At 37.9% G+C, this 16,410-nt stretch overlaps 1 protein-coding gene across 1 annotated transcript in view; it reads left to right on the top strand.

Moving 5' to 3' along the window:
* Positions 1-2,690: 2,690 nt before the first annotated feature.
* Positions 2,691-16,410, top strand: part of MGAM2 (maltase-glucoamylase 2 (putative)) — a 72,028-nt gene continuing 58,308 nt past the window's right edge. Inside the window, exons 1-3 of the mRNA XM_039860601.1 lie at positions 2,691-3,343; positions 7,232-7,334; positions 11,440-11,519. Of these exons, the coding sequence (XP_039716535.1) occupies positions 7,232-7,334; positions 11,440-11,519 (183 nt within the window). The 5' untranslated portion in view covers positions 2,691-3,343. The remainder of the gene's footprint in view (positions 3,344-7,231; positions 7,335-11,439; positions 11,520-16,410) is intronic.

Raw genomic sequence — 16,410 nt, 5'->3', positions numbered from 1 at the left:
AACTTATTGAGGATTCTAAGAGCTTTGTTTATGGTGTTATAACTACTGACATTTATCTTATTAAAAATTAAAATATGTATGTTTTCCAAAACAAATCAGTCAGAAGATATGCACTACTTTACATTTTTGCAAATCTCTTTGAAATCTGGCTTAATAGAAAAACTGAATTCTCACGTCTGCTTCCACATTCAGTCTTTTGTGAGAGCACATGTTATGTAGCTTCTGGAAACTCCACTGTATGCTCATGAAAGAGGAAGTAAGAAAAGCAAATATGAAAATAATTTTACCTCACAAACCCCCTGAAAGGTCACGGGCCCTCCCAGAGCACAATTGGTGAATCACTGCTCACGGGGACATATCTCTTTGTGGCTGCCTCATAGCAGCCCCTGCAAAGTAGACCTACACTTATCAGCCCTGGCCAGCTATTAGGGGAAAGGTTGGGTTCTTCTTGCCTTACTCTTCCTTCTCCAGGTCATGTAATTTCATTTTATCTCTTTGTACATGTGCCAAACTGAAAAAATAACAATCGAAACCCTTTCATATCTTGTGAAAGATATTTATTCATTTTCTTATGAAAAGCATCATTTTATAACACTAATTATCATAGGTACCTACAAAAACAAGGTCGTGTTGGCCTTAGCAGATGTGGTCCGGGTGTCACCATTTCCTTCTTGTCATTGCAGCAACGTCATTGAGAGTTTTCTGTCTGGCCTTGGAGGGTGGTGCTCTGAAAGCTAAGGGTCATACATATTGTTGTCTTCTGACCCGATGATTCCAGCCATCTGCTTGCTTTGACCACGTTATGAGTTCTGCCGAAAGCTAACTCCACCATGTCTTCTTACTAATAAACCACTAGAAGATACAGGGTCATATGCTTGTCTCTTCCCTTCAGAATACCTCTGTTACTTTTTCATTGATCAACACAAGGATGTGACCCAATATCTTTCAGTTGCTAATTAGCAAGAAGGAATGGCAAAGTTAGCTATTTTCTGTACTTTAAGAATCAGGTTATAGCTGGGCTCCTCAGTCAGCATTATCATGTGAATGATGTCACAAATGAACACAGGATATGAGGAGTTAACAGTGAAGTATTACAGAAATAATAGAAAGAGCTTATGTAATAATAAATCTCCTATCTTGATCTTTTGCCAAGATGTCCTAATTTGAAATGAGATCCAGGTACATTTTCCCCTAACAAAGGCACTCTTGTACTAGAGCAAAAGATAAGGTGGATGTGTCATTCTAGGAGGTCATAAAGGCAGAAAGCAAGTCTCTCCCTCTCTCTCCCCTCCCCTCTCCTCCATACCCCTTCCATCCCCTCCCATCTCCCCCCCTTTATCTCTCTGCATACTTGCCACACACCGAGCATTTGAAGCAAATATGCACTACTATGGGTACTATATTACTTATGGATCATAGGTGCCATCAAAAGATGGCATGCTGGCATATATTGCTATGTATATATGTGTGTGTGTATGTGTACATATATATATATATATATACACACATACACATATATGTGTATATATATATACATACGCATACATATATGTGTGTGTGTGTATACACACACACACACACACACACACACACACACACATATATATATTATCCTATATATACTATATACCTTCATATATTGCCTACGGGAATGTAAAATGTCGCCATCAGTTGGAAAACAGTTCTCCAGTTCTTCAAAAACTTAAAGTTACATACGATCAAGAAATTCCACTCCGAGGTATATCCCCAAGAGAATGAAGCTATGTGTCCACACAAAAGCTTTGTGCATGCATATTCATAGCAGCATTGTGCATAATAGCCCCATAGTAGAAGCTACCCAAATATATATCAACCGACGAGTGGATAAACATGATGTGATATATCAATGTAATGAATGTCATCCAGCCACAAAAAGGAATAAGAGTACTGACATCTGCAGGTGCCTGATACCTGCAACGACATGGATGAACTTTTAAATATTATGCCGAGTGGAAGAAGCCAGACACAATGGCCATTTATGTGACATGTTCAGAACAGGCAAATCCATCAAGACAGGAAGTCTTTAGCAGTTTCGAGGATGGAGGCGAGGAGAAAGGGAAGTGACCACTAACGAATATATCTTCCTTTGGGGATGATGAAAATGTTCCGAAATTAGATCGTGACGATGGCTGCACAACTTCGTGAATACACTAAAAGCCATGGAATTGTACACTTTACAAGGGTGAATCATGGTATGTGCATGACATTTCAGTTTTTTAAAACCCACATTTTTTCTTAGCTAACTTAAGAAGAAACGAATCAGTGCTATTAGTGACTCATTGAAACTGCGAGAGGGCTAGAGAGTCAAGTTCATACTTGGAACTAGGGACGACAGCTCAGTTATTCTGTGGGAGGTCCCACCACCACTGCCCTTGGCACATGTCTGCCAGCCTGCAAAGCCAAGACTGAGCACAGGGTGCCGAGAGGTCTCCCGTCCCTACTGCCTCTAAAATGACGTTTCTTCGCCATCCTGGATTCCACATGGCACTTCCACCTTTTTTTCCGCTTTCTTCTGGATCACAGGCTGAGCACAGGCCGCTTGCCTTGACCTTGGCTGAAAGGGAGACTGCGAAAGAGAATGTCTAGCCTCTTCCTTGGGGAGGCAGAATTCTCCAAGTGGGAATTTCCTTAAGTATTAGAAGGCTTTTTAAAAGATGCCGATCAGTCAGAGCGTGACAAATTTCCAGTGAAGGTGTCTTCCTACTTTAAGATTCTATAATTTCTACTTTAATGGTACTTTCTTATTTAAAACGATTGGTGGGAAGACTTACCTGAATTAATGAAGAGCTGAGTTGCACCAAGAGACCTACGGGAGGCAAAAACGGTGAAAGGCACGGTGCGATCAGCCAAGAGCTATTCATTCTTTGGCTCACTTTTCAATGAATAGCTGTATATTTAAAAATACTTATGGATGTTGTGCAGAGCGTGAAGCACAGGTGATACACAGTGAAGAAGATGGGGAAGACCTTAGCTCTGAGCTCTTTCAGCTGCGTACACAGATAAGCAAGTATAATATTATGTGACAAGCAAAGTAATTGGATATAAACGGGAACGCAGAGGCATAACTATTAGAATAAAGCTCCGCCTTCCCTTTTATTAACAAATGAAGCTTCCTTCATGTCACAGGGAAAGAAAGCGCTCCTTTTATGGTCTATCAGAAAATATGCTTCTCCAATTGCCATGAACTTTACAGAGCAATAAATCAGTCCTGCCAGAAGCCGGCTGCATTGGCCCAGTCACCTTTGCTCAGTGCTCCGTAAGAACAGCTGAGGGATAGAAGCAGTGAAGAAGATACAGCTATGAGGTGGGTGCTTTCCCCGCTGCAGGTGCGCTCTGAACAAGTAGTGCCCCTTTCTTCTTGTGCATGTCACTGTCCCCTCTGCTAAGTGATCTGGACAACCTATACTTTTCTTCTGGACCTGATATTTTTTTCCCTTTACATCGACTATTTGGAGTGGGGATGAGGCAGTGTGTAGAGTCGCAGGCTCACTGGAGAGGAGAAGTGTGTGACTGTGTGTGTGTATGTGTAGGGGGGTGCGTGTGTGCGCACGTGTGTGTGTGTGTGTGTGTGTTTGAGAGGGGGTAGGACAAATGGGAAGGTCGACTGTGTGATGTTTCTCTCTCACTGTGAGAAACCAAGGAATAAATAGCCAGATGAGAACATTCTGGTAGCTAGCCGAAAGTAGCAAGGATTAAAAGGAAAGTGAATGCATCTTTTGGGGCAGAGAGGGAAATGGCTGTATGGTTATTAAGGCTATTAATAATAATCTGGATTCGAATTATTCTAAAATTGTGTTTGATACAGAAAAGTGCCTTTGATCAGGGAAGGTTTCTAAGTGCAGAAGAATTTCTACTGTTAGGAATCCCTATTCCTGCCTTCTGCCTGGATTATATTAGTTCCAATGGCAGAAAAATGCCTGGGATTGTCCCCAGAGCGTCCTGACCTTCCTGAGCCTCAGGTGCTGAACCTGCTCCCCCAGGAGGATTAAGGAGCCTGCTTCCCGCTTCTGGTTTGTAGAGGCCAGAAAGGAAAGTCTCCTCATGGAGAAAAACAACACTCGGAGAAGGAGGCTAACTGATGGACGATGTGTTTGCCATGGTAGTGAGTCATGGACCGTCTGTACAGGAAACTAAATTAGGTGTTGTGAGCCTATAGAGTGAGCCTCTCAAACTTCTTTCACTGCCTGCTCATGCTGTAGAAAGATCAGTTCAGCTACAGTGCGTTTAATAGACATCAGGAACAGAAAGAGTGGAGGCAGGGAGCCCGTGGGGAGGCTGTGGTCACAGGTCAGGGCAGAACCGATGGCCCGATGAAAGTATTTCCAGCACAGCTGGAGAGGAAGGAGCAGATTCGAAAGATATTGGGGAAAGTACTCTGACTGAACTGGCAACGGGCTGTGAGAACTAAAAGAAAGAGGAGACTCAAAAAAGTCACGTAGGTTTTTAAAGAAATTGTGATTCTGTTCCTCAAGGTATGAATTATTTGAGGAGCAGCCAATTTGGCAGAATTGGCAGAAGTTGGAACGCGGGTATGGGGAGAGTTGATTTCACATGTAAGCATGTTGAATTTGGTTAAGTCTGTGGAACATCCAAATGAGACATCCAGTAAGCAACTGACTATATGAATCTAAATCTCCGAGCTAGAAATCCAGGTTGGATTGTCCTCAGTTGTTATATGTAGTCACGTGAATGGCAGAGATTGCTCAAGGAGAGTGGGAAGGGGGCCTATCAGGAAAATGCAGGGCAAGTCGACATCTCATGAAACAGAGGGCCACAAAGAGAATTGAAGGGGAGCCGGAAAAGGAGGTGAAAACCACCAGGATGGAATGATATCAAAGAATCCAAAGGTGAAGAATTTTACAGAGGGAGGAGTAGTTGATGCGCTAGGTGGTTAAGACAGTGCCCATTGTATTCAGCAGCTAAATCGCTGGTGACCTTACTTAGCCAGAGCAGTTTCAGCGGAATGCAAGAAACGGAAGCCGCGCCAGTCATAGATGAGGAAGGTAACGCAGATAGGGCGACAGTAACTTTTGGGAGAGTTAGCTATGCAAGGGAAAAGGAAGTTATAGTGGTGTTTAGAGAAGAGCGCAGAGTCATCAAGAGAATTTAGGGTGACGGGATGTATTTATAGGAGGAAAGAGCAAATTCAGAGGGAGAGTTTCATAATACAAGGGAGAAGAGGGATGATTGGTGGAATAAGATTTTGAGAGAGTCAAAGGCTGTGAGTACTGGAGAATAGATGCAAGGATTATGCTTGGAAAAGAGAAGGAAAAACTCTTCTATTGAGAAAGAAAAAGATAAGAATTTACCTAGATAAGGAACATTTTTATAGAAAAGCCTGGGCTGAGAAGCAGGGAGGTGAAATAGTTTCTGCAAAATAGTTGTTTTGTCTATGATGTCGGAAATGATACTGACAGAGAGTAAGAGTGGAGATGACCAAGTTGGGGCTTGAAAAGAAGGATCGCGTTTCAAATTTCTGCAGTGAAAAATGAGAGGAGCTCGCAAGATTGTCCGTCAGCTTCCAGGCCCAGTGTATCTGGGTGGAGGTGAACCCACTGGCTCCTACAGTGGGCCAAGAGCATCCACCTGGAAGGCCGATGTTTAGATCATCGGATAGATTGAGGTAGCAGAAGCCGATAAGGGAGCAAGGAAGATGAGAGCAATAAGAGATATTGAGGCCTCTGTCAGAGAAAAAAAAAGCCAGGAGAGACTAAGAGATTAAAAGAAAAGAAACGAGAACAGGAGCCTCAGTGTGATCAAAGAATAAGGAACAGTGTAATGTGAAAGCGAAAGGGCACGAGCTTCTGAACAGCGTCCAAACCTTTAGAGAACGTTTATGAGTTTATCTGAGCCAAACTGCTGACCTATGCTGGGGAGCAAGATTTCAAAAGCTCAGCGAATAACAGTTTTGCAGCTGCTTTTATGCATTTGAACTTAAGGAGGGAACCTCAGGAAGATTCCACGAAGGTGGGAGAAAGCAAGGTGGGTGGTGGATTGCAAGAGAGCTAAGGAGATGATGTGCTCTCTTGGGTGGTTATGGCTTATTTGAAGGGTGTGTTAACCTAGATGCATAGAAACAACGGACAGGGCTTGCTTATGGCAAAGAGAAGCCTTTTACTAAAACGTTATGTGCTTGGGGCGTGTTTACCCACCATGACGTGCCCAGCTAGGCATTTATGATCAGATCACGCTGTGAAGTAACTTTCTATAGAACCCCCCCCCCTTTTTTTTTGCTCATGCCAGTAAATAGCAAGTAGGGGTTAAGAGTTCAGAAGGGAGATAATTCTGGAGGTGATAAATTTCAAAGTATAGCGAACATGTGGGATGACGGGAATGAGCGGTGACGTGAATCGCTGTAGTTGTCATATAATGCTACATTTGCTATAATTAGAGGAGATGAATGAGAATACCTCCAGAATCTGACCTTATTTTGTAGATGAAGTAACACACATTCAAATAGTTAAAATACTGTCCATTAATATGAATCTCGAGACACAAATCGAAGTACTTTGATTCCCAACTCTGTATACCCTCCATACACCAAATATTTTTAAAAAAACTTGGGTCTATGCATGATCTTTAGGGCTCCCGTGAGCCACCAAATTTATATGAGTTCATATGCTGTGAACACGCAAGCAAGCTTCATGTCAGAATTCAGGATCAGGTTCATTTCTGTTATCAGACTTGGAAAAGAGTTAGTGGCCTCTGAACAGTTAAACACTTCAGCCTCATGGCCTGGGGATCAGAATGAGAAGACGTGAATTCAGGTTTTGTTACTTTTTCCCTCCCCAGTGTACCCTCCTCTCTACGGCCCAGACTGGGTATGAGGGTCAAAGTGGCATCTGAAAGGGCTTGCTGAGCCATCTCGACCTCCCATCCATGTTTCTCTTGTACTCTTTCTCTTCTCCCTCTCTCCCTCCAATTCTCTGGTATATTTTTTTCCTTGGACAATACGCAATCCCTCTGTAGACGAAAAAGGCACGAGCCCAAGAGGCGTTTGATGTACAGGCTAGAGTTAACTGGAGACACCGTGATGAGTGGAAACAAATATTCTCTTGATCGTGTAAAGAGGAATGCTAATAATCAAGTCATCTCGAAAAGGAGTTCCCATTCTAATCATGATGCTTATGTATTCTTTTAGATCGATGGAGCTTTGTGGTTTCCTTTAACCCTATTATCTGTGTCCATCTAGATGGCGAGGAAGCTCAGTATATTCGAAGTCCTTCTGATCACCTACTTCGTAATTGTATTGGTCCTAGATATCCTCTTGCTGATTCTGGTGTTGGAGAAACCTGGTAAGGGAGATGCTTGTGGCTGCTGGGTTGGAAGGATTGGTGAAAGCAGTTCCCTCCGGATGCCAGAGATCATTTTATGCCTTCACTCTTCAGCACGCCACCACGTTGCATTATTCACGATCCACACCCACATCTAATTTAAGTGAATCTCCAAATGATACGTTCTTCTTCTGTAACTAAACCTTGAATGCTAGTGATCTTCAAGGTCTCCCAAGTATCATTTGATGCAATGCTGAAAAGATGCACAATTAGGCTCACCAGAGGCCTGTTTTTCAACCCAGAGTCATGAAGCAATAGAGCCTTCAAGGAGAAAGAACAGTTGAGGTAACAGTTCTCAATCCCATTACATCATGGAAACAGAAATTAGGTTATAGGGAAGCCGAGGGCTGATACACTTGACCTAAATATATCAATTACGATTAGCCTCTAATCCATATTCTGATCGGAAAGGTTATGACTTCTTCATAGATACCTTCGAAACAGTTCTCTCTCTCACAGAAGCATCAAACGGAATGCCTTCTCCATGCACGCATTATACTCTAAATAAGAAAATAATATGTGTAATACAAAAATCTATTATTAGTTACGATGGAATTCAAGGTTTATCCTGCTTGATAAAGCTGCATTTATAAAGCTGACTTTGTGAATGTAGATTAAGCATGCAGTAAAAAGAAATTTTACTGGCAGCAGACCTTGCCTGCTCAATCTCTTCACCATTTTTCACAGTAAACAGTAAGGCACTTTTCAGGAATAATGATGACTTTGAAAGGTGATTTGAAAACCATTGACATAAACCATTTTGGGCCTATGACTACTTTTTTCCTAGAAAACTTTTTTTTTTTTTTTGCATGACAAGTCCCATGAGATGACCATGTAGTGTATATGAATAAGTGGTTTCTTTTATTTAACATAAAACTAGATCTTCACAGCTGCATTCACCACACTCGAATTAATACAGAATAGTTTCACTTTTAACTGTTTGTCATAGTGGACTTACCTTCAGATATTTTGAAGCTATGTTTCTATGAGTTGAAAAGGAGTTTGTATTTAATTTTTATTGTGGTAACAGCTACCATGAAATATACTGTCTTAACAGATTTTTCAGTGTATAATACAGTATTTTTATTTATAGGCACAATTTTATGCATCGGATCTGTAGAATTCTTTCATCTTGCATAACTGAAATTTTATACATGTTAATTAGCAATACTCCATTTCTCCCTCCCTCCAGCCTCTGGCAACTATCACTCTATTTTTTGCTTCTGTGAGTTTGACTATTTTAGATAAGTCATATAGATGGAATCATGCGGTATTTACTTTTCTGCGCGTGGTTTATTTCACTTAGCATAATGTCTGCAAAATTTATCCATGTTGTCGCAAATGACCAGATTTATTTTTAAGCGGGTTAATATTCCATTCCATGTAATAATGATATCCCATGTATATACCACATTTTCTTTACCCATTCATCCATCAGTGGACACTTAGCTTGTTTTCACATCTTGGTTATTGCGAATAGTGCTACAATGACTTGGGAATGCTAATATTTCTTCAATATCTTGATTTCAATTCTTTTGGGTAAATACCCATAAATAGGATTGCTGGATTGTATGGTACTTCTATTTTCTATTCTTTGAGGAACCTCCAAACTGTTTTCCACAGTGGCTACACCAATTTGCATCCTTCCCACCTCAGTATACAAGGGTTCTAATTTCTCCACATCCTCACCCACATTTGTTATCTTTTGTTTTCTTTCTAATAGCCATCCTAACAGATGTGAGGTGAACTCTCACTGTGGTTTTAAGTTGAAGTTCCCTGATAATTAGTGACGTTGAGCATCTTTTCATATACCTATTAGCCATTTGGATGTCTTCTTTGAAGAAATGTCTGTCCAAGTTTTTAACCCATTTTAATCAGATTATTCATTTTTGTTTTTGTTTTGTTTTGTTTTTGCTATTGAGTTGTAGGAATTCCTTATACGTTTTAGAAAAATTAGCCTTTTTTCAGATATGTGTTTTGCAAATATTTGTTCCCATTTCTTAGGCTGCCTTTTCGTTCTGCTGATGGTTTCCTTTGGTGGACCAGGAGCTTTTTAGTTTCATGTAGTCCCAGTTGTCTATTTTTGCTTTTGTTGTCTCTGCTTTTGGTGTCATATCCATGAAATAATAGCTAAGACAAATCTCATGAAGCACTTTCCCTATTTTTTTCCTATGAGTTTTACAGTTGTAATGGTCATATGTTTCAGTCTTTAATCCAATTTTAAAACAAATTTTTATTTAAATACATATACAAACAAGTGTAGAGTCATAAAGGTAGTAGAGATGTTTCGAGGTCTTTTAAAAATAAAAACAAAGGTATTGAAGGGCACCTATGATGCCCACAGTGAGTGTTGCCTCAAACTTCAGATGGAGTTTGGGTTTTAGATGGCTCATGGAGCCCACTGAACCAGATCCTACTTCTGATGCTGTTATATTGGGTGGGGGTATCACAAATGTGATAAAGGCTAAAGTAAGAATAGCCAATGTTGAGTGAAGGTCTTTATTTCAAATGGATACAATAATATCTTCCCAGTTTACCATCATAAATTGTTGAAAGTAAGTGAAAAAAAGCAAAATAATGATAATAATAATAATTTTAATAATATAATAAAAATACCCCCCCACTACGACCAAAAAAAGACAAAAAACAAATTCTGGAACAACTGGATATTCACATGAAAAGGAATAATGTTGGATCCCTAACTGACATCATATATGAAAATTAACTCAAAATAGATCAAAGATTGAAATATAAGAGCCCAAACTATAAAACTCTAGGAAGAAAACACAGGTATAAATGTTCGTGACCTTAGATTAGGCAACAATTTCTTAGATATGACACCCAAAACATAGCAACCAAAGAAAAAATAGGCAAATTGGATGTCAAAATAAAATTTTAAAAAAACTTTGTATTTCAAAGGACACTGTCAAGGTAGTAAAAAGGTAATTTACTGAATGGGGAGAACATATTTGTAAATGCTAAATCTGATAATGGTCAGTATCCACAGTATATAAGGAAATCTTACAATTCAAACCAAAAAAGAAAAAGAATCCAGTTTTAAAATGAACAAAGATTCGGAACAGACATTTCTTCGTAGAAGATCTACAAATGGCAGATAAGCCATGAAAAGATATTCAGCATCATCAGTTATGTGAGAAATGCAAGTCAAAATGAAATACCCTTCACATCCACTAAAATGTCTGTAATAAAAAAGGCAGACAAGCACATGTGTTGGCGAGAATGTGGAGAAATTGGAACCCTTATATATTGCTAGTGGGAAAAGAGTTTGGCAGTTACTCAAAAAGTTAGAGTTAACTGTATTATTTAGCAATTCCACTTCCAGCTATGTTACCAAGAGAATTTAAAACACATGTCCACGTGAAAACTTGTACACAATTGTTCATAGCAGAATTCTGTATAATAGGAAAAAAGTAGAAACAACCCAAATGTGTATCATTTGAAGAATAGATTTTAAAAAGTGTTGTATCCATACAATGGAATCTGATTCAGCTATTAAAAGAACCGAAGTATCATTTCATGCTGCAACGTGAATGAACCTTGAAAACATTATGCCAAGAGCAAGAAGCCAGACACCAAAGGTCACGTATTTTTATGATTTCCTTTATATGAAACATTCAGAATAGGCAAACTCATAGAGACAGAAAATAGGTTAGCATTTGCTAGGGACTGGGAGAGGAGGGGAAGGAAATGATCATAAAAGGGTATGTGTCTTCTTTTTGGAGTGATGAAAATGTCTGGAATTAAATAGTGGTGATTGGTTGTATAATTTTGTAAAATACCAAACAACCCATTGCATTGTACACTTTAAAGGGTGAATTTTATGGTACATAAATTGTGAATTATATCTCAATATAAATGAATCAAACACAAAACAGTCGCGCTTAACAGCTGGAGAAGTGTTAAAATTTGTATGCACATGTAGATGCCAGCTACTAGGGATCATTGCCTGGAGAGCTGGCTGAAAGTCTGTCACTTCGCCTACTTCCTTCCTGGAACTGTGGTCACACTACAGAATTTTTAATTTTGTTCTTTATTTCCTATGCAGAAACGTCATTTATTCCCGAATGTCCAGAGATCCCTGAATCAGAAAGGATAGACTGTGCTCCAGGCCAGACGGTGACAGAGGTCAGAGAAATGAGTTCCCTGTCATTGGCCCTCTGGGTTTTATTTAAAAGAAATGAGTATGTGAAGTGGAGAGAGGGTAGCTGTGGAGTGGATTATGGGCCTCTGATTTGTTGGGAATGATTTCTCCCTTGCCTTATCGATATGAACAACACTAAGGAAGTGAGGGAAGTAGGTTAGGGAAGAGTCTTGGCCCACGGAGTCAAGTCCAAGTGGAGGGAGAGTTCCCAGGACGTTTAAATGTGTCATGAATGTCAGTCCAAGGGTGGCCACGGAAAAGCTAAATGTTTGTGGGCTGGACTATGTACTCTTTGAGAAGAGCCATCAAGCCCCTGTGGATGACCGAGTCACTTGGTGAACTCAAGTGATTTGTAACAAGAGCCTTCTGGAATCACGTGACTGGCAAGATTGCCCAAAGAACGTAGATTTTTCTGCCTGAGTAGCTCCCACAAGAATATCAACCATTTGAATCCTGCTTAGTTTTGATTAACAACTTTATCATAAAGGTTGTATATGTTTAGATTTTATTTCTTTACTCCATATTTTATATTCTATATCCCATAACATCCTGTTAGGATGTTCATAAGCACTGCATTAAATTTTAGGTCACATTTAGGCAATATTGACATCTCAATAATTTTAAATCTTCCTATATTAAAAATAGAGAAAGTCCATTTAACTTCTTCATATATACATAAATATGTGTGTATATATATATATATATTTCTCAAGTGAGTTATGTTTTTCTTAATATATATTTTATTACATATGCATTATGAAGTTTTTTCCTAGATATTTTATATATGTAGTTTCTATTATAGATACAATCCATTTTATTTTCTTACTGGTGCTCGTCTATGTTATTGTGATAAAATTGAAAATGGAGAAAGAAGGAAATATATGGAAATATATAAGGGCTTAAAACTAAAATAGGGATCTTAGGGCAGATAACATGCAAATATAATTGTGTTCACCTGAATGTACTGGATTCCTTGTCTTACTGACTTTTATAGAGGTCTGTAGACTTTGGAACAATTTATGACAATGAAACTAACCTCTTGGACTTTACTGACCTCAGTTTCAGAGGCAGCAGAAATATTTAATGTCTGCTTCTGACTTAGGAAAAGCAGCTGTCCAGAGGTTTTCCAGAACCCCCAACTCTTACTGCACTGATCTCCTCCAGCCTTTTTATTATCTGAAGAGGATGAGGCAGGATAATTAAATACATTTAAGAAGATTTTATAATGTGTTTGCTTTGTTTATAATAGGCATCAAACATCGATTTAGTTATATACCTGTAGTGGTTTTTCAGAGCAGTTCGTCAGATGTTGCATCTATCATACTTGTCAGTACTCCATCTTTTCCAAATGAATAGTATCGTGTCATATTCTTTTTTTTTCAATCACAAAATCTATCCTGGATACATTCCTTTAATAAGAAAGATTCGGACAGTTTGGTTATGCATAGAATAAAATGGGAAAGTCCTTATTTATAATGCTTCCTCTCTACCTCCAATTCCTGCCCCAGAATCAAGTCAATAGCTTGGTGTATGCCCTTCTCTTGATCTTTCTATGCTTTTGCATATATTTATATATTTTGCACATATATTTATGTTTTGCACATATATTTATATATTTTTTGTTTTAACACAAATTTGATTATACTATATATATTATTTTATAACTTGCTTTTTAAATTTAGGACATTTAAATTGACCACATGATTATATTTTTCAAATAGTTTGCTTCTATTGAGATGGTCGTATGGTTTTCTTTTGTCGATGTTGTGAATTACATTAAAAGATTTCTTAATTTTGAACCATTCTAGCTTTCTCTTGATAACCCTTAACTCGACTATTATGAATAAATTTTTTAATGCACTAATGAATTCAGATCTAGCATTTAATTAAAATTTTATACATCATGTTTTTTTAAAATATGAAATTGGCTTGCTAAATATTTCTGCTTAATTGTTTATTTAGACTTTCCTCGTCTAATTTATTACCGGAATTATTCTAGTTTAATAAAATAAGTCAGGAAACTTTCCACATTTTTCTATGTCCTGAAAAGATATAGATATATAATATGAGAGTATTCTATTCTCCAAATTATCTGGGTAGGATATCATTTTTTAGGGAAAGATTTTTGACTACTTCTTATGATTTTCCATGGCTAATGGTAATTTCAAGGTTTTCTATCTCTTCTTGTCTAATTTTCATTATTTAATATTTTACTATTTAAAGATTCACATTACAGGTTCACATCAATTGGCAAATAGTTATACAAATAGTTTCCTCATAATTCTTATTCATGTTAAAAGTTGTGTATCTGTTATCATTCTCCATTTTTGTTTCTAATCATGTTTGTCTTCCTCTCTTTTTGTTAAAATAAGACTTGATAAGTTATTCATATTCCTTTGATCTTTTCCAAGAGTAACCTTTAGATTTATTGATCTGACAATAAACGTAATATAAAATATTATATTTATATATAATATATATTATATATATGTAATATATAATATATTACATATTTTATATATATTTATATAAAAATATATTACATATATATTTATATATAAGTATATTACATATTTATATATAAATATATAAATATATTTATATATAAATACATAAAAATATATAATATATAAATATATAAATATGTATATAAATATATAATATGTATAAATATATAAATATATATTTATATATAATATATAAATATATATATTTATATATTATATATAAATATATATAAATATATATAAGTATATATAAATATATTTTATATAAATATATAAATATATAAATATATATAATATAGGTACACATAAACATAAAAACATATCCTTATACTATAGTGATTATCGGTGTTGAATTATAGCAGGAATAGATATATATGCCATTAGATTGTAACAAGGTCTCAAAGTGCATATTCATTTTCTCACATATGTGCACTTAAATTCAGCTGATAATAAAAATGCCATTTCAAATCAGTGGTGGAAGCAAGGTCTATTTAGTTAATGCTGGCATCTGTCTCACTTGCTATGCTTGCTGACAGCACTGTCTCCCGGGACCTTAGATGAAAACCTGGAGCAGCAGAGCCTCTCGTGCCATGTTTCAAACTGATCACTACATACTTGTTTCTTTCCTCTTTCATTAATTACCGCTTTTGCGCATTAGTTTTTCATGTCGTTCTTGTGGGTTTATTTTCTTGGGTTGTCTACTGAGTCGTATATCATATACAACATTGATTTTCTCTCTTTCTTTGATTCCCTGTCTCCTCACCCGTGCCCTCATTTCAGTCTGTTTGGAATCTTCTAGCTGCGCAATGCTGTCTGTGTCCACTGGTCACTTCACTTAGTCTCACACTTTCCGTATCTTTGTCTTTGTGTATTATGTCCTAGGATAATACTAAACTTTATTAAAATTTTTTTTTTGTCTCAACGTTTCTCTTTTACTGTTTCCTTTTTATTATTCAGTCAGAATAGTAATAAGATTTAAATCTTGTTCAACATTTTAACTTTCAATATTCTTTGTTGCTTTTTTTCATAGAAGCAACAGCTGTGTGCCTCTCTCCGAAAATAATAAGTATATTTATTTCGAAGGCTGGTAATGTTTTTCTTTTCACTGTTTCTTCCAATTTGCTTCTTCTGCTTATTAAGCCCGATGCCTTTCTATTGCGGCGCTGGTTTCTCTCATATATTTGGTGGTCCTTAACTGCCACCTCTGTATTTCGTTATCTGTGACCGCTCGTCCTGTAAACCGCGGCCGAGCATTTAGGACGGAAGGAAAAGACCGCTAGGTACTTATCTGGGGCGAAGTGGGGTTGGTTTATTAGATGCCCTGCCTTCTGGCTCCCAGAATCTCTCCTCGAGCTCTCAGCCTCGGAGCAGATGTTGCGGGAGGCCCAACAATTAGCAAGCATTTAGCAGTAGCTGTCAGGAGCATCAGATCGGGCAGCTAAATATTCGTACTAGAGCTTCCTCATTAATCCGTAACCGTGTCCCAGGTCCTGTCCCACCTCTCCACACTGACTTGGCTTGGGGCACTTCCTTTTCTCCTCTTGTATTTTAGGCTATTTTCCCCTAGCGTTGCTATAATCTATTTTCTATGGTTCAGGAATTTCATGACATTCCCGGTCTTCTGTATTGTATATTTTGCTGTTTTATAATGAATTTGTATTTTTTTTTTTCTTCATGGCTCTTCTATTACTTCATGTAAATCTGGTTGGGCGAAGAGGTGGGTACCTGTTTATTTCAACATTTAGATTCAATTTGCCATCTATTTTATTTATTTAACAAAATAATTTTTTGTAGAAGGTCATCTGAAAGTTGTAGAACCTTTAGAAAATACATCTCACCAAGTAATACTTTTTAAAATCCATAATCACACCACTCTGAGAAACCATATGCGGTTTATTTTTGCCTCGTGGATATTCTGAATTTTTTAATGTTACCCTCAGTTCTAGTTCTATCTTAAGGTTCTCTATTTTCATTTGCCTCACTTTTTTTTGCTTTTCAGGAATGCATTTCTTCATGCCATATTTTTAGCCATTTCCGTGACTCATCCTCATGAGAAAGTCCAATCTGCTTGTTCTGGCTCCCAGCTCCCCGCTGGTGTGCATATCATGTGCCTTCAGCCTCATTTCCCTCACTCAGTGTTCTTGGTACAATGAACTTCTGGTTTTTCTGAGTCTGTCATGCCTGGCTACTTTCTGTGCCTGGAATACTGTTGTACTATTCACCTGTCTAACCCCGCCTCACGCATTAGGCCTGAGCTTACCTTTCGCCTACCCAGAAGCCTCCCCACACCACTCACAGCCTCCTAGGCTGGCTACAATGGTGCAGGTCCCCTTAGCCTCTGGGCACACTGTAGCGGAGCACTCATCAC

This window comes from Pteropus medius, unplaced genomic scaffold (genome assembly GCF_902729225.1).
Source record: "Pteropus medius unplaced genomic scaffold, Ma_sr-lr_union100, whole genome shotgun sequence".
NCBI classification, from domain to species: domain Eukaryota; kingdom Metazoa; phylum Chordata; class Mammalia; order Chiroptera; family Pteropodidae; genus Pteropus; species Pteropus medius.
Note: the sequence above shows the minus strand (reverse complement) of the source record. Positions and strands in the feature narration are given on the sequence as shown.